Source organism: Rhincodon typus, chromosome 1 (genome assembly GCF_021869965.1).
Source record: "Rhincodon typus isolate 14 chromosome 1, sRhiTyp1.1, whole genome shotgun sequence".
Classification (NCBI taxonomy): domain Eukaryota; kingdom Metazoa; phylum Chordata; class Chondrichthyes; order Orectolobiformes; family Rhincodontidae; genus Rhincodon; species Rhincodon typus.
The window spans coordinates 65,396,501-65,420,260 of record NC_063332.1 but is presented as its reverse complement, the minus strand read 5'-3'; the positions used below and the strand labels follow the sequence as shown (position 1 = coordinate 65,420,260).

Sequence of the window (23,760 nt, the reverse complement as noted above, 5' to 3'; positions counted from 1 at the left end):
TAGACAGCATAGGTTTAAGATGAGAAAAGAAAGAGTTAAAAGGGACCTGAGGGGTAACTTTTACACACTGAGGGTAGTGCGTATATGGAACAACCTGCCAGAGGAAGTGGTAGAGGTGAGTACAATTACAATATTTAAAAGGCATTGGGACAGGTATATGGACTGCAAAGGTTTAAGAGGGATATGGGCCAAACGCAGGCAAGTGGGACTAGCTCGGTTTAGGAAACCTAGTTGGCACAGGTGAGTTGGCTAAAGGGTCTGTTACTATGCTACTTGACTCTGCAACTTAACACAAATGAACACTAACGAAAAAAACAAAATAACCAATATTTCATTTGTACAAAATGGTAATTCTAGCTTTTCCAATGTCCGTTATTTTTATTCACTTGTGGGATGTGGGTGTCACTAGCTGGCTAGCATTTATTCACGGTCTCTAATTGTCCTTGAGAAGGTGGTTGTGAACTGCCTTCTCGAACCACTGCAGTCCATGTGCTGTATGGCATTATGGGTGTTAACTACAGCTGTTCAAGAAGGCAGCTCACCACCACCTTCAAAAGGGCAATAAATACTGGCCAGCCAGCAATGCCTACATTGACGAGTGGAAAAAAAAATTTAAAAAAGGGAGGAATTACAGGATTCTGACCCAGCAACGTATACTTCCAAGTCAGGATGATGATTGGCGTGCAGGGGAACTCGCAGGCTAGTCCTTCAAAATGGCAGTGGTCATGTGTTTAGGAGATGCTGCAGTGCATCTTGTAGATACACTCTACAGCTACTGAGTATTGGTGGTGGAGAGTGTGGATGTTTGTTTATGTGGTGCCAATCAAATGGGCTGTTATCTCTTGGATGGTGGCAAGCTTATAGAATGTTGTTGGAGCTGCACCCATGCAGGCAAACGGCCAGTCTTTCATCACACTCCTGACAAGCAGATGGTGGACAGGGTATAGGGAGTTGGTGTATTACTCGCTGCAGTATTCCTAGCTTCTGATCACCAATCATGTCATCATGTCACCAATGTACTTACATTGAGTTCAGTTTCTGATTAATGGTAACCCCAAGATGTTGATAGTGGGGGATTTGGTAACACTATTTAATGTTAAAGGGCGGCGGTTAGCTTGCCTCTTATTGGAGATGGAAATTGCCTGTCAATTTTGTGGTGGAACTATTAATTGTCTCTTGTCAGCCCAACTCTGTATATAGTCCAGGTCTTGCTGCATTTGGACAAGGGCTGCTTTAGTATTGCCAGAACAAGGTAATTTTGCTATTTATTTACCGACGTCCATCTTGAATCATCTGCTGGAAAATGCATTCTTCCTCCCTTATGTGCTTAGTTTCAAATCCTTTATCAACTTTTATACCAGAATTACATGTCTCATGGCTTAATAACTTATAGTGCATTTAGCATTTTGTCAAATTGTGGAGACCAGATTTCAGCTGCAAAAGCATTAATCTACATGCCAAAAGGCAGGATAAATTGTCATTAGCTTTTAGAAGTCAAGTAGAATAGGCCACGCATCAACTCTCTCTCATTTGTCAGTGTGAACACAAACTAAACTACTAAGCACATTTAGCACTATTGTTGGGGACATAACCTACATCTTCACAAATGCAATACCCCGATGTTTAAAAGCTGCAGAGGAAACAGGTCCAAAGTGGATAATGTATTTCTGAAGGTGTGAAGTGAGAAATAACGGGAATAGATCAAGCAGACAGGATGACTCCTGCTGTGATGGCCTACATGAGCTTGAAAAAGCAAGGGTTGGTGATGGGTTTGGGACTGGAAGTGGTCATCTGCAAATATAGTGCTTCTGGCTGTCATTCTGAAGGGGGGAAGAGAGAATGCACGAGAGAGAGTGTGCGTGTGTGTACGCATGTGCATCTGCATGTGTTTGCTTGAGAGACTGTGTATATAGAAGAGACAATCTGCGTGAGAGTGTGTTTGTGTGAGTGTGTGTGTGTGTGTGTGTGTGTGTGTGTGTATGTATGCGTGTGTGAGAGAGTGTATAGTGTGGTGGGGTCACCTGTAGTGTGACATGAACCCAAGATCCCAGGTGAGGCCGTCCTCATGGGTACCGAACTTGGCTGTCAGCCTCTGCTTGACGACTGTGTTGTTGTGTATCTCAAAATCCGCCTAGGACGACGCTTACTCGAAGATCCGTGGGTGAAAGTCCTCGACCGCTGAAGTGCTTCCCCACTGGGAACGACATCCCTGACTGGTGATTGTTGCATGGTGTCCATTCATCTGTTGGCATAGCTTCTGCATGATTTCGCCAATATACAATGCCTCAGGGCATCCCTGCCTGCAGCGTATGAGATAAACAACGTTGGCCGAGTCATATGAGTACCTGCCGTGCACACTGTGGGTGGTGTTCCCACGTGTGATGGTAGTGTTCATGTCGATGATCTGACATGTCTTGCAGAGGTTGCCATGACAGGGTTGTATAGTGTTGCACTCAATGTTGTCCTAAAGACTGGGTAGTTTGCAGCAAACAATGGTCTAAGCTTTGAAGGCGAGAAGTGGAGGCATGGGGAAGATACTGGCGAGGTGTTCATCGTCATCGATAATGTGTTGAGGCTGCAAAGAACATGGTGTCGTTTCTCCACTCCCGGGAAGTACTGGACGACGAAGGGTACCCTATTGGTCGTATCCTGTGTCTGTCTTCTGAGGAGGTCATTACAATTTTTCACTGTGGCATGTATCCTGTTCCTACGAGGGTGTCGTTCAACACTTTCAGGTGTCTTTCTATCACATTTTTCCTCATCCGAACAGATCCTGTGTATGCATAGGTCTTGTCCATAGGGGATGGCTGTTTTAATATGTTTAGGCTGGAAGCTAGAGAAGTGCAGCATCATGGGGTTATCTGGAGGCTTGTGGTAGAGTGAGATATTGAGGTGTCCACCCCTGATGGAGATGTGTGTGTCCAAGAATGATTCCAAACAAGGCCTCACACCTAACATGCATTGTCTGACCTAAAATGTCATCTCTTCTTTACACTGATAGAACCTTTACTTCTCTCAGGAGAGTGACTTGAAAGATATTCAGGGATTTACATATACGTTAATCAATTAAAACCTTCTAACTGATTAAAGATTTGACAGCATCTTGGGTTTGCTCAAGACATCCTCATCAGCGGTGTGGCCCTTTGATCTTTTACTTATAAATTCTGTGTCTCATACTACCTCTCTCACTAACACCCGAGGAAGGACTGAGGCTCTGAAAGCTTGTGTTTTCATATAAACCTGTTGGACTATAACCTGGTGTCGTGTGATTTCTGACCCTGTGTGAGAACCTCCCTGGCTATGTTCTGGGCATCTTGAAATCCACTGTACAAGGAACCCCCATCTTCTGTCACGACACTACAGATTTCTTACAGAAACTCAGCATCCACCGACCAGTGGAACTAGGAACATTACTCGTCACAATGGACATTTTGGCACTCTACGCCAGCATACCTCACGACAACAGAACCACTGCAATGAAATCAGTACTCAATATGGTTACGAAGTTGGGCAGAGTACTTGTGGATTGGGAGGCAGAAGTTAGAATTTGGTGTTTTGAAAAGGGCTGGGGGGGGGGGGGGGGGAAAGAGAAGCATTGCGTGGTCCCTTTAAAAGATAATGGTTTTTTTTTTCTATGCTTAGAGATTTAAAAAAAGTCTGTGAGCAGCTTGAAAGTCGGCAAATAGAGGGGGCACCCGAATTGAAACATTTGAATCAAAAGGCCGTACAGTTAGCAGGCCAAGCAGCAGTTATGTTTTCAAACCAAGACAACAAGATTTGAACTGAGCCAATCAATTTGAACCAGGCACATAGATACCAAAACCAATTAAATTTAAATCTGATGGTTTTAACAACATAGGACCAAACCTCTTGTAAAAAATTGACATATCATCAAGGGTATAAAAGAAGGGCCAATTGGGCAAAGACAGGAGAACTAACTGCGATATGCCAGAGTTAACAGTTCTCAGCTTTCAAGAGAGAATCGCTGGCTCCCACAGGCTTCTCTAAATCTTAGAGAAAGCACTACCTAAGAAAAATCAAAGGTACCAATAGGACAACAAGTTAACATTCCTGACAGAAGAATCAACAGAGGAGGCATTCCTGACAGAACATTCAATAGAGAAGGCACACAACATTTCCAGAAGACATGTGGTCTAGCTGTAATTTCAAGAGACTAAATTCTATTTTTTTTTATTTCATATATGTGGGAGTTGTGTTTATTGGAACAGCATACTTCTAGAATCTTGTTTTATTTGGGAATAGTTAGTAGTTAGAAGGGACTTATTCAGTTTGTTAATAATTTAGTTAATTTCTTCACTGATAGTCATGCAAATAAATCGTTACTTGTTGATTGTAAAGTAAGTATCAGATTTGTTTTATTTAACCACTAGAAGTTGCTGAAAGGTAGGTCACGCTACTTCTCACACTCCTTTTACAGATTATAGGGCAAGATGTTTCTCTTTGGATATTTCGGTTTTAGTTTTCAGAGGGGGATCAATCTCCACTTTACAACAATACCAACAACTGCCAATTTTCAGACGCCATCCTACAACTCATCTGCTTCACCCTCGACAACAATTTCTTCACTTTCGACAACCAGTTCTTCATCTAGACACGGAACAGTCATGGGGACCACATCTGCACCCCAATATGCCAACATTTTCATACACAAGTTTGAGCAAGACTTCTTCACTGTGCAGAACCTCCAACCAATGTTATACACCAGATACATCAATGACATTATCTTCCTTTGGACTCATGGTGAGGAATCACTGAAACAGATACATAGTACTATCAACAAGTTTCATTCCACCAGACTTAACATGGACTACTCTTCAGAATCAGTCTCATTCTTGGGAACATGCATCTCCATCAAGAATGGACACCTTAGTACCTCACTCTACCGCAAGCCCACAGATAACCTCACCATGCTGCACTTCTCTAACTTCCACCCTAAACATGTTAAAGAAATCATCCCCAAAGGACAAACCCTGTGCATACACAGGATCTGCTCAGATGAGGAGAAATGCAACAGATACCTAAAAAGATTTTGAAGGATGCTGTCATAAGAACAGGAGATGATGCTCAACTCATCGATCGCCAGTTCCGAAATACCACAGCTAAAAACTGCAACAACCTCCTCACAAAACAGACACAGGTACGACCAACAGAGTACCTTTCACCTTCCAGTACTTCCCCGGAGTGGAGAAACTAAGCCATGTTCTTTGCAGCCTTCAACACGGCATTGACTATGACAAGCATCTCGCCAAGATCATCCTTATGCCTCCACTTCTCGCCTTTAAACAACCGCCAAACCTTAAATCAAGCATTATTCGCAGCAAACTACCCAGCCTTCAGGACAACATCAGCCACAACACCACACGACCCTGACATGGCAATCTCTGCAAGACATGTCAGATCATTGACATGGATACTAGAATCAAAGAATCCCTATAGTGTGGAAACAGGCTATTTGGCCCAACAAGTCCTCACTGCCCCTCTGAAGAGCATCCCACCCAGACCCAATCCCCTATCCCTGATTTCCCCATGTCTAACTCACCTAATCTAAACATTCCTGGGCACTATGGGCAATTTAGCATGGCCAATCCACCTACCCTGCACATCTTTGGATTGTGGGAGGAAACTGGAACACCCGGAGGAAACCCACGCAGACATGGGGAGAATGTGCAAACTCCACACAGAAAGTCACCAGAGGCTGGAATCAAACCCAGGTCCCTGGCGCTGTGAGGCAGCAGTGCTACCCACTCCCATCACACGTGAGAACACCACCCACCGCGTACATGGAATATACTCATGCAACTGCAAATGCTGTCTATCATACGCTGCAGGCAAGGATTAACCTAGGCATGGTATATTGCCAAGACCATGCAGATGCTACAATAACAGATGAATGGACACCGCGCAACAATCGCCAGACAGGAATGTTCCCTCCCAGATGAAGAACACTTCCGTGGTCAAGGGCAATCAGCCTCTGATCTTCCAGTAAGCATCCTCCAAAGCAGCCTTTGGGATACACAACAACACAGAATCGCTGAGCAGAAACTGATAGCTAAGTATCGTACCAACGAAGATGGCCTCAACTGTGACCTTCATGTCGCACTACATGTGACTCCACCACACTGTTCTGTCTGTAAAATCTTCCTTACAGTCCTGTTTTGTCACCATCACCTGGATAAATTGTTATGATATCTCTACCTTAATTAGTTTGTACAGTTTTGGATTACCTACGACATTGGTTACACCCTCACCATGCAACTCTTATACCTATCATGGTATTCCAGTCAATTGGTTTGTCTCCAGCACCACCTTAGTTTTGAGTTTTTGTAACTATCTCTCTGCCTCATTTAATTGGATTAGAGGTCATCCCTTCGCTTGTCATTCAGCTGTTGACACTTTACTCACACAGTCTAACACTTTTGGTCGCCTGCAGGGACGTATTATTTGATACTCCACTCACACCATTTGTATGGTTTTTTGATCTCTCAGTTCTGTGTTCTGTGGCTTCTCTCTCACTTCACCTGATGAAGGGGCTGCGCTCCGAAAGCTTGTGATTTCAAATAAACCGATTGGACTATAACCTGGTGTCGTGAGACTTCTGGACTTTGTCCACCCTAGTCGCACACTGGCACCTCTACATCATGACCTTTTACTTGTCATTTTTTTTAATAATCTGTTGACTGGGAGCATGCTACTTTCTGTTTGGGACAGACATGATTCAAGACTTTTAAGTTATTTTGCTTTCTGTTTAATAAATTAAGTGTTTTTCCTTACTTTGACAGTGCTACAAGTGAGAATCCATTCACTCAGTCCACGCAGAAAAACCTAACTTTTGTAAAAAAAAAAAGATGCCCAACAGTTCCTGTATAACATTATACTCCTGTAACCATGTGATCCTGGAAGGAAACAGGCCGTGGCCCCAAGCAAGCACAAATACCTAGCACCTTGAAAGCCACACGCTGTCTAACCCTGGCTTCACTGCACTCACATGAACATAATATTCTCCAAATTATTAAGGACATTGAGATAGGAAAGATAATCAAGTGTAGGCCGATCAGATATGGAACATGTTTGGCATTTCTCCAAAATGGTGGCTGATGCAACTCAACACTTCATTCTGTTACTTTCATTATAGACCTGGATATCTTCCCAAAATCCAATATTACATTGATTGAGCATACTCAGTCACTATACATTCATCACTCCTGAATGGAACAATTCCAAACACTCCCTACCCATTCCCAAAAGAATGAAGTCCTTTATATCTCCATCATGTATAAAGGGAAAGATCTCTGCGGAGCCCATTCAGATTTTTTCACTTTTACTTCACCTAACAAACCCAAAGTTAGTCTTATTAGCCATGGATGCAACACCCCTCCATTGTAGGTATATCCTTTCTTAGGTAATAAGAACATGAGGCATGCCCATCTTTAATGTGATACAATGGATAGTCTTCCATGGACAGACGGTTATGGTATTCTTATAGGGAAAAGTGCTCTACTTCTTTGAGGCAGGCAGATCTAACAGGACTAAGAAACTTCAGAAAACTTAAGCAGTGCATGTGAATATGTGCTACGTAGTGAACATATGCTGAATAGTGCTGATTATGCATTAGTAAAACACCTCATTGTGTGCTCTCAAAACTACTTTTTTTCTTCAGAGATAGTGGGAACTGCTGATGCTGGAGGATCTGAGATAACAAAGTGTAGAGCTGAATGAACACAGCAGGCCAAGCAGCATCAGAGGAGCAGGAAAGCTGACGTTTCGGGTCTGGACCCTTCTTCAGAAAATCTTTTTCTGAAGAAGGGTCCAGATCCGAAACGTCAGCTTTCCTGCTCGGCCTGCTGTGTTCATCCAGCTCTATACCTTGTTATCTCTACTTTATTTTTTCACCTGCCATCAGGTATAGCTCCAACATACAGAGCTGCGGTGGATACAGCCTGCTGACTGTTAGACCCTGTTAACTGTGATGACTTTGGTGGGCATCCTCTGGGACTTCAAAGCCCAGATGGCCCTCATGGACAAAGGCAGATGTCAAGTACTGGAGTTCCCTGATGTTATTTGATAACATGACACATTAAAAGACAATTACACAAAATAATAGCTCATGGCATAAGGGAAAACTTATCATAGATGATAGATTGTTTTGCAACAGGAAGCCGAGAGTAGGGATCAGTTTCAGGTTTGCAAGTTTTAGTGGGGCCAGTTATTTAGACTGGCTTACACGAGCATAAATCTGCAAAAATGTGGTTGACTCTTCACTACACTCTGAAATAGAATAGTAAGCCACTTAGTTCAAGGGCAATTAGGAATGGGCAACAAATGTTGACATTTCTGGTGACACCCAAATCACACCAAAGAATTTAAAAAATATATATTTTGACTAGAAGACAGGCTGGGTTTTGTAAATATATAAAGAGGCTGCAGCAAAGATAAATTTGCTTAAATATGATACACAAGGAAGAAAAGATAGACAAAAAAATTAGAAAATATAAACATAAAACCAAGAGATTAGGAAGTGGAGGTCAACATCAAGGAAAATAGGAATAGCTATTATAAGCATATTAAAGTCAAAAACAGAATGGACTATTCAGAGACAGAGGGGGATTGTTCCGTTTCTTGAGGGATGATGAATATGTTTTGAAAGTATTTTACAGTAGTTATTGTAGAAATTAGTGGAGATAAATATTAAAAAGCATATAGTATTAAGACCAAGACCAAAAAAGTGTTCCAGAATACTAAAGCTGATATTGGAAAATATAGCCCCAGAAATAAACACTATATCCTAAAAATCATTCATATCAAAGAACAAGAAGGTGGGAAAAGTGGTACTCCATTCAAAGAATCAGACAGAAAAAATAAGTCAGGGAATCTCTGTATAATAGTCATGCTACTGGACTGGCAACCCAATGGATGCCAGTTCAAATCTCAGCATGGCAATTTGAGGATTTATATTTTTCATGAAGTAAACTTGCTTCTCTTACTTAGTACTGCTTATATGTGACTGCTGCCATGCATCAACGTGATCCACTCTTAACAGGCATCCGAGCTGTAAATCACTATAAAAGTAATAACACTGACTGCACTGGCTCAAGGAAAAGGCCTACCATTACCTTCTCAGGGCAACTATGAATAGGGAATAAGTACCAAGACGTACCAGTGAGATCACCTTCAAAATAAATATTAAAATTTTTTTAAAACCACAGGTAAATTAGTTGAAGGTCAGATGCGAGAGGAATTTAGGGTCTTATATCATGAAATCAATGAGATGATGAGCCACAGACTAAATCTATGATATTAGAAACAGAAAGTCATGCTAGATTAAATGATATAGAAGAAAATCAAAATGTATAAATGGACTGCAGTGAATACAATTAATGTTATTGTTAGATTTTTAAGTCTGTCATAAGGTGCTGCAAATGAAAGTAACAGGTTTGGGTCTACATATGTTTTTCATATATATTAATAAACACAATTTTATTAAATCTTAGTCACAGATACTTTAATTTCCTTTTCTAAGCTTTCAATTTCCTTCTTCTCACAGGTAGACTGGCGTTGGAAGATAAAAATGCATATTAAATGAGAGCTGTTCACTTGTGTTTTTTTGATTCTTGTTGATACTTGATTAAATAATTCAAAGGAATCTCTAACTTAACTTGTGCTAGCGCACTGCTGGACTAGAACTCTACAAAAATTATGCCCATTATATGGTAACTATAAAGCCCAAACAATTCCTTTGTACAATTTACAAGGCTACATAGCATTCAGCACTCTGGATCATATAAAATAGCAGAGAATAGCTGGAGTAGTTAAAGAACAATCTTAGACAAAACAAAAATGTTAAATTGACACCCAAGTTGAATGGGTCATTACATTTAAGAAATAAAATTGTGGAATTACAGGCATAGGAGAGAAGGTAAGAATGGGACTGATTGGAATTGGTCTACAAACAGCCAGTATTGTCTAGATAGGCTGAATGGCCATCTTCTGTGCTTTAGTGATTCTATGACTATTGCACGACAGAAGCAAGACTAACTGACAGCTGCCCAGTCAATTACAACAGTAACAACTATTAACATCAAAATGCTGAAAAGTGGATCAAAGTGACAAAATTAAAAAACTCCTAGAAATAAACGTTGCACCACAAGACCTCACTTCCGGGATTTGAATATTTAAATTATTCTCCCCTTATAATACAATCAATAATAACACATTTATGTCTCACTGCATTCCCTTTAGAACAAATTCTTTTTTTATGGTTGTAATCACTAGGTTTCGGCATTCATCGTGAAAAGCTGAATTGTAAAATGCAAAGAACCAATATGAATTTTGAAATTCAATGCGTGGCAAAAAAAAGTTAACTTATTCAATTATAGAATATTTCACAACCTCAATGTCTCAAACTGTTTCGTAACTAATGAAGTATTTTGTTTGAAATATTGTCACTATAGCAATTTGGACTGTATAACAGTTTATAATTGTAGCTTTTTAAGCTATTCATCTACTTTCCTGAATTCTGCAAGCACTGTGTATGATGCATTAGTAATTTTGAACTTAGTCCATGTACTTTTGATGCTGAATTCGGAAAAAAGAAACTGAAGTTGTAGAAAGTGATGGAAGCTAGAGCTAGGACCACAGTGTAGACACTTTGAAGCACTGAAAATAAGACCCATTAAACTCAGAAAATAGTGTCATTTCAATTTAGTTCCGAGGCGTAGAACTAAAATCACCAGAGGCAGGTACAATTGCAACATTTAAAAGGCATCTGGATGGGTATATGAATAGAAATGGTTTAGAAGGATATGGGTCAAATGCTGGCAAATGGGACTAGATCAGATTGGGATATCTGGTCGGCGTGACAAGTTGAAGTTTCTGATCCATACTATGACTCTATTGCGAGATTAGTGTATAACCACAATACATTTTGCCTCCAAGCCAAAGCAAACTGTGTAGCAGTAATCAGTTCCTTTAATATTAGGAGAGGGAGAGAAAAATAAAGAAATGAAGCAACATTTTTGAAGTTAATAAAAATCTATGGATAAAGAATTTGCAGCTACCTTTCATGTACAGTTTTGTCGTGATAATCTTTACAGTCCTCTAACTCTGATGATTAATCCACAACAGTCTCATTAATATGGTTAAATTAATTTTGAGAATTTGCATCTGCACAGTTGTTTTATTAATACATGTGTAGGTACAATGCAAGTACTAAACTGAAAAATGCAATTACAAAAAACTGTCCTACACATAACTTTACAAAATATAATCAATTGGCCTAAATGAATAACAGTGCCCTTGTTAAGCATGCATTTTCAGGACAAGATCTAGCACAATCCATGATTTTAGTCACCTCATTTACTGAAGTTTGGTTTTGGTTCTATTGAGATTTCTTTCTCTCAACCATCAACTAAAATTCCTTACGCAATATGGAGTACTAAAGAAAACTTAAATTTTTTTCAAAGTTACAAATATGCATATAATAGAATACTTACTGGAACAAACTGCTCTGTCCTAAATTCAAAAACATCTACAGGTAACAATCAGGTTAAAGAAAAAGATGTTTGTTTGTAAACTACTGAATTAGTAACAGTTCCCCAAGCATTCTGCAAGTATTTTTTTCAGTGAAAATCTTACTTTTTTCCTTGATATAGCCATAGTTTAGATTCACATGATTAGAAAAAAAAAGAATGAATCTAAAGTAAATGAAAAACAATAATTAGAGTCCACTTATGTCAATATATTCACTCTTAACCATTGAAAATCAATTAAAAGAAAGCAAAATATTAATTACTGAAAACACTCAGTTTTGCCAAAGTCGCAAAACAAAAACACGAAAAGTACTTGGTGGTTCAAACTATTCCATTTTGATCGATTGAGTAATTTTCATTTGTTGAAGGGATGTGGACATCACTGCTGAGGTCAGCATATTTTTGCTCATCCCCATTTGCTCTAGAGAAGGTGCTGGTGAAACTGCCTTCTTAAACCGCTTGAATCCTGAGCATATAGGGACATTTACAGGGCTTTAAGGTCAGGTGTGGTAGAATTTTGACCCAGTGACAATGACTGAACAACACTATGGTTCCATGCCGGGAATGGAGTGTAGCTTGCAAGAGAACTTGCAGTTTGTGGCGTTCCCATGCTTCTGCCGCCCTATTCTTCTAAATGGTTAGAGATTATGGATTTGGAAGGCGCTGGGACCCTTGGAGAGTTACTGCTGTGCATCTTATATATAACACACATTGCTACCACAGTGTCAATAGCGAAGGGAGCAGATGTTGAAGCTGGTGAATGTGGTGCCAATCATGCAAGATCCAGCAAAGCAGGGAGTATTCCATCGAATGCCTGACCTGTGCCTTATAAATAGTGAACATACAATGGGGAGACAGGAGGTGAATTTCTTGCCAGAGGATTTCGAGTCTACGCTCTACTCTTGTAACCGAGTATTTAACTGGCTGACCCACTTCAGTCTCTGATCAATAGTAACCCAGAATGTTGAGCATGGTGAATTCAGCAACGGTAACGCCATTCAACGTCAAAGGCCAGTGGTTAGACTCATTCTTGTCAGAGATCATAGAATCAGACTATATAGTAGAGGCGCTGTGAACCATTAAGTCCGCATCAACACAAATTACTCTAAATCTATACTAGGGTCACAGCCTTCAATGTTATGACACTTCAAGTGATCATCCAAGTACTTTTTAAAGGTTGTGAGATTTCCTGCCTTAACTATCCTTCCAGGCAGTGTATTGCAGATTCGCATCTCACTCTGGGTGAAAATGATTTTTCTCAAATCCCTTCTAAACCTCCTGGCTTTCATGTTAAAATTACTCCCCCTTGTTAAAGACTCTTAAACTATGGGTACAGCTGCATTCTATCTAACCTGTCCATCTCTACATAATCTTAATACACCTCAATCAGATCCACTCTCAGCTTTCGCTCCTCAAAAGAGAGGGCAATCCAATTTTATCCAGCCTCTCTTCATAGCTAAACTACTCCATTTCACACAACATCCTGGTGAATCTCCTCTGTACCTTTTTAGTACAACCAAATCCTTTCTATAGTGCAATGACCAGACTTCACAGAGTAATCCAACCAAAGTTTTGTGCAACAATGGCAATTGGATGGTCATTGCCTGGCAACTGTGTGGCATAAATGTCACTTAGCACTTATCAGCACAAGCCTGGGTGTTGTTCAGGTCTTGGTGCACATGGACATCCATTGATTAAGTATGTAAGAATTTGTAAACTGTGGTGAACAGCGTGCAATCTTCAGCAATCATCCCCATTCCTGACGTTACGATGGAAAGAAGGTCATTGATGAAGCAGCCATAGATGTTTGGTTTGAGGATATTACCTTGAGGAACTCCTGCAGTGATACTCTGAGACGGAGTTGATTAGTCTCTAACAATCACAACTATCTATGCACCATGCATGATTCCAAATAGCAGAGAGCCTTCCTCCTCCTGACCCCCATTGACTCCAGTTTTGTTCAGGCTCCTTGGTGCCATGGGCAGTCAGCAGAAGCAGCAATAGAGAAGGCTGAGGGATGCCACACCTGTTGATCAGATCAAGTCTCTCATTTCACAATACTGGAAAAATGGTGATACGGTCTTCAAATCACATCAGAACATAGCATTCCTATCAACATTTAAAGGATATCAAGCTTCAGAGTTGTAGCTGTCTCAATGCGAACCTAAAACAAAAATAAAACAAAATGTTCCATGAGTTCTTAATCTTAACATTAATGTACTGTTCAACTGCAATAGGCATTTATCTTATTTCAAATCAAACAAATCAACGGCATATAAATCCAGTACAAGAATGAAGAAAGATGTATCTTAGATGAAAACCTTTTTAGAAACTGAATTAAAATTACTGTTGTCAGTACAAGCACATTGGCAGGATGTTTTATACATTAGGGTAGTAGCAATATTCAAAACAATAAAGGCTGCAAAGTCAGGGTCACAAGTCTTAACTGGGGAAAAAAGATCTCTGCTATTTGAACAATAAATAAATCATTTAAGAAAATCTATACAGTCTATAAACACTCTTAAGCCCAGATCTGTTTGCTTTAAAGATGTGCCAGTTCAAGTGCAAAGAAAAACACAGCAGTGGTTGTTACACTCCTCACTCCAAACTCAAACTCTCAATCTCTCTATTGCAAATTTAAGGATAAATCACATGATTAAACAATTCAAAATTGTAGTGTAGCAATAAATCATGTATTTAGTCTGAAACTTTATATATTTAAATTATGCTTTGTATAATGAAAGTGACACATCGTACTCTTCCTGATTCACAAGTTTGCTCTATCCAAGACATTGTTCCGAAGTTAATACTTTCACCACTTAACTTGAGAAAAATGCCATTTAGTACTGCAAATGAAATTTTGAGGAAGACTGCAACTAGAGGGGGGAAAAGGATCATAGCCCAGAATTTGCAGTCAGCAGCAACAGGGACAGTTCTAACTGCTGACCTCAAAGAATGCTGCTGATCTCTGTGGCTTGGGTTTTGTCTTTCCAATGTTAACTTAATTCTGGTGCCAACATTAAGGATTATCTCCAGCATTGCTGTTATCAAACATGCTAAGTAGTCTCTCTTACTGGAAAATCTTTGGCGTCAACAAATCAGGACGTCAAACACACTGATTAACTTTCACATTTTAATCATTTTACAAACAAAATAAAGACTGGGACAAACAAATGAGATCCAAAGAAAAGCAGAAACTTCATGTACTAAACTTTAAAATATATTATATTCAAAATCTATTTAAGCACAATTGTGAAAAGATTGGCATTCTACAAATAAAATTAGCTTTGAGTGCCAAAGGAATTGTTCAAGAATAATTACAAAATTAGTACAGTGTCAAAATACTCAGCCATACTTCATTCAACCAGACAAAAAAGATTGCAAGTATGTTTTCAGATGTCCTTATGACACAAAAGTAAGCTTTCATGGTAATTCAAGTAATTAGGAAATCTTTCCACTGAGGATAGGTTGATGGGGTGGAGGAGAAAGTTGGTAGTGCAAAATTAGCTCACATATCCTACGGTGCACTAACTTCTCAATTTTGGCATTAAACTGCACATGTGGACACCAGAGTTGTTGTCAGTTTAACACAGCAAAGATGCCAAATGTTGATAGTTTCATCAATATTACCATTTCAAAATCTGTATCACCTAGGAAAAATTATACAACACAGAATTAGATATTGCTGAAAGAATGACAAGAACAGATAATTGGCCATCTGTTGCAGACGAGACAGTATGCTGGCTTTACAGATTCGTTCGTAAGTATAAAAGATTGCAAAAATTTCCTGACCAAATTCAATAAAAATAAATGAAATGTTTCAAAACTATTGAGGTTACAAATGCTGCTGTGTGATAGAATTGTAAAAAAAAAACCTGCTCTATGTCAAGCTCAAAAAGGACTATTTCAATATCATAGGTTCCATGTGGCAGTCTTCACAGTAGTATGTACTATTTAACAATCATATGGAGAATAACATTAGGATCACTGGTTTTATGGAATAGCAGTCTTGTACATGTACTGGTGATTTGGTTTGAAATTCAGTATTATGATTAATCATTTGATAAATCTGAATGAATTATATGCTTATGCAGTCATTACTTATGCAGATGTAAAACTTTAATCTTTACTTCAAGCTGCAAGTATGAACACACACGGAAGTGGTAAGCAATATGTAAAGACTTGTTTTGTTGCGGAAACCTGGTTTTTAATTCAATAGGTTTTAGACTATAAAACTATTAGACTATAACTTTTGAAGTTAAAGCATTAATTCTGATAAGTAGACATTGAATTGAGTAACTGATAATGATTGTGATGTAAATGCAATTCAAAGAAGTTTGGGATAATTACACTGAGAATGTAGCCTGTTTCATCTTGTAATGTCAGAGTTGTTAGTGAAAAGAAAATAAACAATGAGTGATCAATTTCTGGTAGAACCTGAACAAATCTCTAAATCCCACTAATCTCAAAACACTTCTTTACAGATCCAAAAACAGGTCTTAACAATACCCAAAAGCAACCCTTGCACAGTACTCGTATCACAGAAAAATCTCCTATTCTAACACCTTGATAGGCTTAAGTTAACAGCGACTTCAACTCCAAATCTGAAAAATCTTATGGTTTTTTCCTGGGCTTTTCATAGACCTGACTTTAAATGTTGTCAGTTTCAAATAAATTCTTCAGGGTTTCTGGTCAGAGTCTATCACTAAACTACAAGTAATCAAGTTTCATTATTTGCTCCCCTTCTCAGGAATAATGCTTTCTATTTCAATCTTCACCCAAGGATGGCGGACACAGGAACCCTCAGACATTTTAGTATATATTTAGATGAGCACTTGAAATGCCACAGCATGCAAGGCTACTGGCCAAGCACTAGAAAATGGAATTAGAAGAGAATGCTTGATGACTGCTGGGGCACAATGGCCAGAGGGTCTCTTTCTGTGCTGCAAAAGCTCTATGACTCTATGCAGAAGACAGCCTAAGGCAAGGAGTAAGGTGCAAGTGACTGCTCTTGAAATCAAGGCAACATTTGAACATTCCTAAAGTTTTTGTACACTTAGAGTTTAAATGTTCTCAGCTTGAAATAAACTCTTCAGGTCTTTATTCAGACATTTCTGGATCAAACAAAACAAGCAAAATTGAATAACATGGGAATTAGCAGTGATGGGGGCATTCCACACTGGTTGGAGTCATATCTCGCACAAAGGAAGATTATTGCAGTTGTTGGAGGTCTATCATTGCGTTCCATCACCACAGGACTCTCTAAAAGGTAGTGTTTTAGCCCCAGCCATCTTCAGCTGTTTCACCAATGACATTCGCAGAATCATAAGGTCATTGAACAGCACCAATAGATGATTCCTCAGACACATCAATAGTCCTTGTCTGTATGCAGCAAACCTGGATGATATTCAGGCTTGGGCTGATAAGTGGCAAATAACATTCACCCAAAACTAGTCTTTACCTGTCTGGAGGAGTGCAGCTACAAGACCACTCAAGGATTTCAAAACAATCCAATACAAAGCAGAATGCCCTTAGTGCTGCATCAAAATCCTGCAACTCCCTTACAAACAAAAATGTGGGTGGAGCTATGCCAGATATATAGCAACAAGTTTTTTTTTGTTCTCTCATGGGACATGGGTGCCACTTGCTCGCCTGCATTTATTGTCCATCCCCAACTACCATTGAGAAGGAGGTGGTGAGCTGCCTTCTTGAAACTCTGCAGTCCAAGTGGTGCAGGAAGTCCCACAATGCCATTAGGGAGCAAATTCTACAATTTGTTTTCCCCAGTGACACTGAAGGAACAACAAAATATCTCCAAGTCAAGATTGAGAGTAGCTTGGAGGTGGTGGTGCTTCCATGTATCTGCTGCCCTTGTCAGTATGGATGGATGTGGTTGTGATTTTGGAAGATGCTGCATCCAGATTTTTGGTGAATTTCTACACTGCATTTTGTAGATCGGACACATTTGGTGAAGGACAGATTGAATGCTTTGTAGATGGTCTGAACTGTTGCCTGTGTTTTGGACATTTCATCCAAGTGCTCATTCGTAAGGCAGACAAAAGGACACTGAAATCAATTTGTGGTTCAACTCAATTTTGTTAACAAAATATTCCTTATTAAAATCACTATGCGAGTCCCTACATTTTCAACCTGAATCTCCTAACCACTTTGACAGAGTACACCCCCATTCAATTTTTGCTGGACAGCAGGATTAAAGATGGCATGGTCAGTTACAAGTGTGTAATGCATTGTGTACTAATGATAAAGGGTCACAACATTACGCTTAATATATAATAAAGTGCCCACCTTCCTTGCTGACAATTGGAGCTATAGAAGAAAACCCCATGAATATCAGGTAGTTGCAACAAACTTCCCTAAGGGAGGATTTGTGCCAAGAAATATGAGGAAGACCCAAGGGAACCTGGGGATCAGGAGAGTGAACACTAAGAATATTCATGGACGGATCCTCTACAGTGGAAGACAGGCACTAAAAGACAGGATGTGTTATATATATGAAGAACAACACAGCCGAATTCCAAACAGGGTTAAGCGCTGAAGCTCTGCAATGAGCATTCAGATTGTTGAGCTTTCAGCTGTAGATTGCATGGTCAGCCACCCTGAAAAAAAAACTCAGACAGCATATCAGTTTATAACAATTTAAGTGACTTTCTGCCACTGTGGGAAGGTAGACGATTTTCTTTGTAGATGGGAAACTGTTACTGTTTGCACCCTGCTCAAATTCATTTTTCAACATGCACAAGGCAGTGAATACGGCATCATTAAGGCCAAAGCCCACCAATGAACTTCCTCAACTGGGAACACAGGGGAAGACAAATGGACTAAGTAGGGTGCCCACAAAGAAGAACCATGGCATGCTCCCATTTCAGAATCAATAGATGCTTTCACTGTGGATCAAACCAAGGTCAAAGATCTAGTACAAGCTCAGAGCAGTGATGCTGCACTGAAGTAAGGAAGTTCATTCAGCACATGAACCGCCCTCTGTGTAAAAATAATTGCCCCTCATGTCTTTCTTAAATCTTTCTAATCTCACCTTAAAAATATGCCCCCTAGTCTTGAAACCCCCCACCCTAGAGAAAAGACACCTGCCATTTACCTTATCAATTTTCCCCATGATTTTATAAGTTCATCACTCAAACTCATTTGCTTCAGTGAGAGAAGTCCAGCCTAACCGACTTCTCCTTATAACTCCAACCCTCCATTCCCAGCAAAATCCTGGTAAATCTCTTCTGAACCCTCTCCAGTTTGATAATGTTCTTCCTATAAGAGGCAGACCAGAAATGGAGACAGTACTCCAGAAGAGGCCTCACCAGTGTCCCGTACAACCTAAACATTATGCCCCAACTCCTTTATGTAAAAGTATAATGACTGGATGCCCACGAGAGGTATCGAATCCCAAATGAGCTGGACTCGTCAGAGCCTGAAATCGAAACCCTCTGCCAGGAGAAAACTATGATAGTTCTTTTTGAAAATATACAAGCTGCACACAAAGCAGCAGCCATCAGAATAGCCAAAAGGGAAAAGCAGAGTAAGGTGTACTTTGGCAGGTAGAGTATGAAGTAGGGCAGTGGGTGATGTCAAGAAATTTTCCAGCTGGAGCATTCCTGTCCCCATTTAGTGGTGGACAAGGCTAGGCTGTCAGTGTGCAGAATTTTGCTAGATACAGGAAAAACTGGGTGGTGCAACATTAATCAGTTAAAGGAGTACAGAGCCCAATGCAACAGCAACCAACTCTATGTGTATCCAGGGGAACCAGGTGAAGCAGACCCTAATCCAAGCCCTGATCCGAAACGCAGACCAATCACTGAGCCAAATCCGATCCAAACTATCGATTCCAATCCAGAACCAGCCCCAGTAACTGATCCAGGTCAGGATCCTGCACAAGTATGAACATTGCCCCTCCTCATGCCTCAGCCTTGGGAACTGAACCACAGCTGACCCCACTGATTCTGGCCAAAAGAGACAACCCCTTTACAAAAGCAGTAATTCTTGCACTCCTACTAAGACATAAGTGGAGGAGCAAGTCCCCATCAGCCTGAGCCCTCCTACCTAGGCAGGGGGCCTGATTCTCTCATTATCTCTCTGCACACAAGGACACAAAATTATTCCATTCCTGACACCCCATTTTGGATTAACCAATGTCAGGCCTCAAAAGTTGTGTCAGTGAGAAGCACAATACTGGCATTGAATTCATACCAGAAAAATTACAGCAGGTCCAGGTGCAGTTGGCAAATGGACATGATGTTTTTGCTACAATTATTAAGTAGACAGAGGAAATTCAACATCAGTGAAATCAAAGTGACTAATTGTTGGGATGACTTCTGGTACTGGGGCTCAAATGTGCAGACACACCTTTGGATAGGTCCACTATCAACCTGGATGTCTTGTTCATCTTGTAAACTTTGATATACCTCACTGTACTCATGGTTGAATTCATCCACTGAAAGAAGAAACGCATCCAGAAACTAACTAACTACGGACTCTTTGCTCCTACAGTGATGGTGATCAAGCAACCACAGAGCTAAAACTGGACATTCTGAATTGACTCACAGCTGGAGAATTAGGGCCGGACAGAAAATTGCACAAACTAAATTCAACCACAGCCACAGAAAACAGTGGAAATCAAGAGGACCAGCCTGAGGGTTTTGTATTGGACAAGCATCAATCAGCCATTCTGGCATCTTGACTGCTCAAGTATGTACACTTTACATCTCCCAGCATAGCAACATTGAAGGGCATTGACGCGACTCCATTGGATGGTTTTAACCCAGTTCATGACCCCATTGGCCAAAGGCCACAAAACATTCTGGAAGCTTCAGTGCAAAGGGGAATAAAAGCACAAAGACCTGGAAGCCAGCCACTCAGTAAAGACTCAATGAAAACTCAGCAAAGACTTGCAGGGAAAGCTCTCAGCATGACTTATGGCAGAAGACCGTGGCACAACTCAAGACAACCCAGGACAAGATCCATCCTGATCGACAAGAAACACCTTCATGGAAGAAAGCTAATTTACATCAGAGAGGAGGGAAACTTCAATGGCCCAGTTCAAACACATGGATCCCCCCAGTTAATATCCTTTCTCCAATGGAGAGAGCTAGACAGTGAGTAAACATTGTGGAAATTTGGGAATTTCTCATATAGTGATTTTAATAAGGAGTAGTTTGTTAATAAAGTCAAGTTGAATTACAAACAGAATTACCTGTTCTTTTGTCCATTTCACTGACAGAGCACTTGGATAAAGTATTTTAAATACATAAACTTGTTGAAGTGTCCAAAGCATGGACAACACAATCAAGTAAAATGCTTTGTACTGGATGATGTCAAGCTTCTTGAGGTTGTTGGAGCTGCACCCATTCAGGCAAGTGGGGAGTGTTCCATCACATTCCTGACTTGTGCCTTTTAGATGATGGACAGGCTTTGGGGAATCAAGGTGAATTACGTGCTGTGGAACCCCCAGCCTCTGACCTGTTCTTGTAGCTACAATATTTAATTGGCAATCCAGTTGAGTTTTCGGTCAATGTTAACCCCAGGCTTGGGGGGGGATTCAGAGATGGTAACCATTGAATATCACGAAGCAGTGATTCAATTGTCTTTTATTGGATATAATCATTGTCTAGCATTTGTGTGGCATGAATGTTAATTGTCAGCCTAAGCCTGGATATTGTCTAGGTCTTATTACATTGGAGCATGGACTGTTTCACTATTCGAGGAGATGCAAATAGAGCTGAACATTGTACAAGCATCAAGGTAACGTTTGATCATGAGCTGGTCAAGAATAATTAGGATTGAGCAACAACAGTTGCCAATGATGTTCACCTCCCACGAACAAATATGAAGTCCAAAGTCACCAAGAATATCCCAGAGACATGCTGCTTGAAATCATGCAGATGGAGAGTCCTTGGATTTATGTCATTGAGATTGCTATTGACTGCATTAGCAGGAAGACTCTCAGGTTTTGGATCATTGAATGGAGCTACAGGAGTTTGTGTGCACAGATATGACCCAGTAGAAAGAATAGACGTCCAAAATGAACAAATATGCGTTCTAGTAAGAATTTCTGGTTGCCAATTTGTTGTGCAGATAGATCATAATCTTAATGTATAGTCATAGACGGGCAGCAACATGAAATATTGAAGTCAATGGAGAAAAATGGAAAGGATAATTGGTTATTCATGGCACTTGTCAATGGATGGCTCAGAAGCACCATAAGAGAACACTCAAGACTGGCTAAAGGAAAAATGCAACTGGCATGTAAAAATTAAAAAGAAAAAGGAAACTGCTTGTCTCATACAACCTCAAAGGAATATTCTTGGTTTCTCGTGCAAGATGTATTGGATAACTATAGAATATTTCAATATGCTGTATCCTTGAGGTGTAAAGTCAACTCACCGAATTCCAATCACATTGAATATTTAATAAGTAAATTTCACTCACAATTACAAATTTAAATTTTGCTTAAATAAACAGCTTTTCTAGATGACATAAACACCTTAGCATCTCTAACCTGAATTAGAGATGTGTTCATTCATGTTGAATTATTTTGTTATGAAGCCAAGAGCAAATCTTTCCACTTTATTTTCACTTTAGCACCATTCAGTAAGAATACCAAACGAAAGGATCCTTGGGAAGTTGGGCAAATATTCCAAAACAGTTTGTTTCAGATTTAGACTAATTTAGACAATTCAAGATTAACAGATCAGTTTTATTTAAAAGTCAAGAAAACATAATTAAAAGGATTCTGGGTAATCCAAGATGGAAGACAGGAAAACTTTGTGGCTGTAACAGCTGCTCTTTTTTTTTGAAGGCACAAAACTCCGAAAGCTTGTGTTTTCAAATAAAGCTGTTGGACTATAGCTTGGTGTCTGTGATTTCTGACCTTGTCGACCCCAGTCCAACAAACGGTACCTCTATATCAGGGGTACTTTCAGTGTTGGAGCTGATATCTTGAATGGTTGTTGCATCGTTTTGGAACTTTAGAGGAAAAAAGATCAAAACAACAGCACTTTATAAAAGGAGGAAGGGAGACAAAGGCAGTAACCACATGGTGAGAAGTGAATCAAGGGAGAAGGAAACCTAAACTGTTGTCTGTACCAGCAGTGAACCATCACAGCTACTGCCTCTGCTGTTTGATCTCAAGTACCTCTGGACATCAGACTTCGTCCAAGAAAAATAAACAAACAGCTAAATTCACCGCTGACCTTGGAGAAACCTATGGGGAGAGATTACAGCAGGGGAGCAGCTAAGTGGTTAGTTCTTTTTTAAAATCTACAATAGTGAGTAAAGTGGGTTTTTTTCTGATTATACGTAGTTATTGAGATCTGTCTCTTGATTGAACTTTATAAAACATAGGTGCTAAGCTAGCCTGGAGCAGTACTTTTACAGCAGTAAGACCGTGCTATTTTCTGGGTATGTCGGATGTGGGAGATTAGGGCGAGTTTCCATGCTATTAAGGATTATGTCTGAGGGAAATGTGCTTGGTTGCAAATCCTATCGGACCGCATGGATCCGTTGGAGCAGTAGTTAGAGGCAATGAGGAAATGAGGAATTTACAGGAGCTGGCGGTGTGATGGATGGCAGTTGCAGGAAAGGAGAGACTGGTCAGGTAGATGTGTGACCTCCAAGAAAGGTAGGAGAGGGACGCAGGTCGTGTAGTCTCCTGTGGCTATCCCCATCTCAAACAAGTATGCTGTTTTGGAAAATGTAGGGGATGATGGAATCTCAGGGAAATGTAGCACTGACAATTAAATTATCTTGAACTTGTGCTCCTATTTTACTGTTTGATCAATAGAACCAATCCATCCTATCTATCTCAACATAGTGTGCAATATCTCTAAAAAGCCACTTCTCTACTCTGATGAAAAGCCCCCATACTGTCCAATGGCTTTAACTGCAATCAAACAGAAATGTTAGGAAAGAATATTCATTTTAAATGGCTAACTTAGGAAATGTGTTCCCAAGTGACAGATAAACCTTATGCACCACCAGTTAAGCTACTGGATAACAATCAGGAGTCAGAACCAGATCTGATTTTCCACCCTTCCAAATCAACAAACACTAATGCAGGTGTATTTCACCCAAAATGACAATGGCTAACATAACAGAAATTGAACAAATGGCATGGTAAGACCCATTAAGAGAATAATAGGTTTCACATGATATTTCCACAATATATGAAGACTTGTCAAAACTTTGAATG

At 40.0% G+C, this 23,760-nt stretch overlaps 1 protein-coding gene across 1 annotated transcript in view; it reads right to left on the bottom strand.

Annotated features, from left to right (window-relative positions):
• The window catches only part of ipo11 (importin 11), a 310,760-nt gene that overhangs the window by 137,021 nt on the left and 149,979 nt on the right, over nt 1–23,760 (bottom strand). Inside the window, exons 17-18 of the mRNA XM_048597668.1 lie at nt 13,677–13,710; nt 11,511–11,551 (exon numbers count right to left, since the gene is read on the bottom strand). Coding sequence (XP_048453625.1) covers nt 11,511–11,551; nt 13,677–13,710 — 75 coding nt within the window. The remainder of the gene's footprint in view (nt 1–11,510; nt 11,552–13,676; nt 13,711–23,760) is intronic.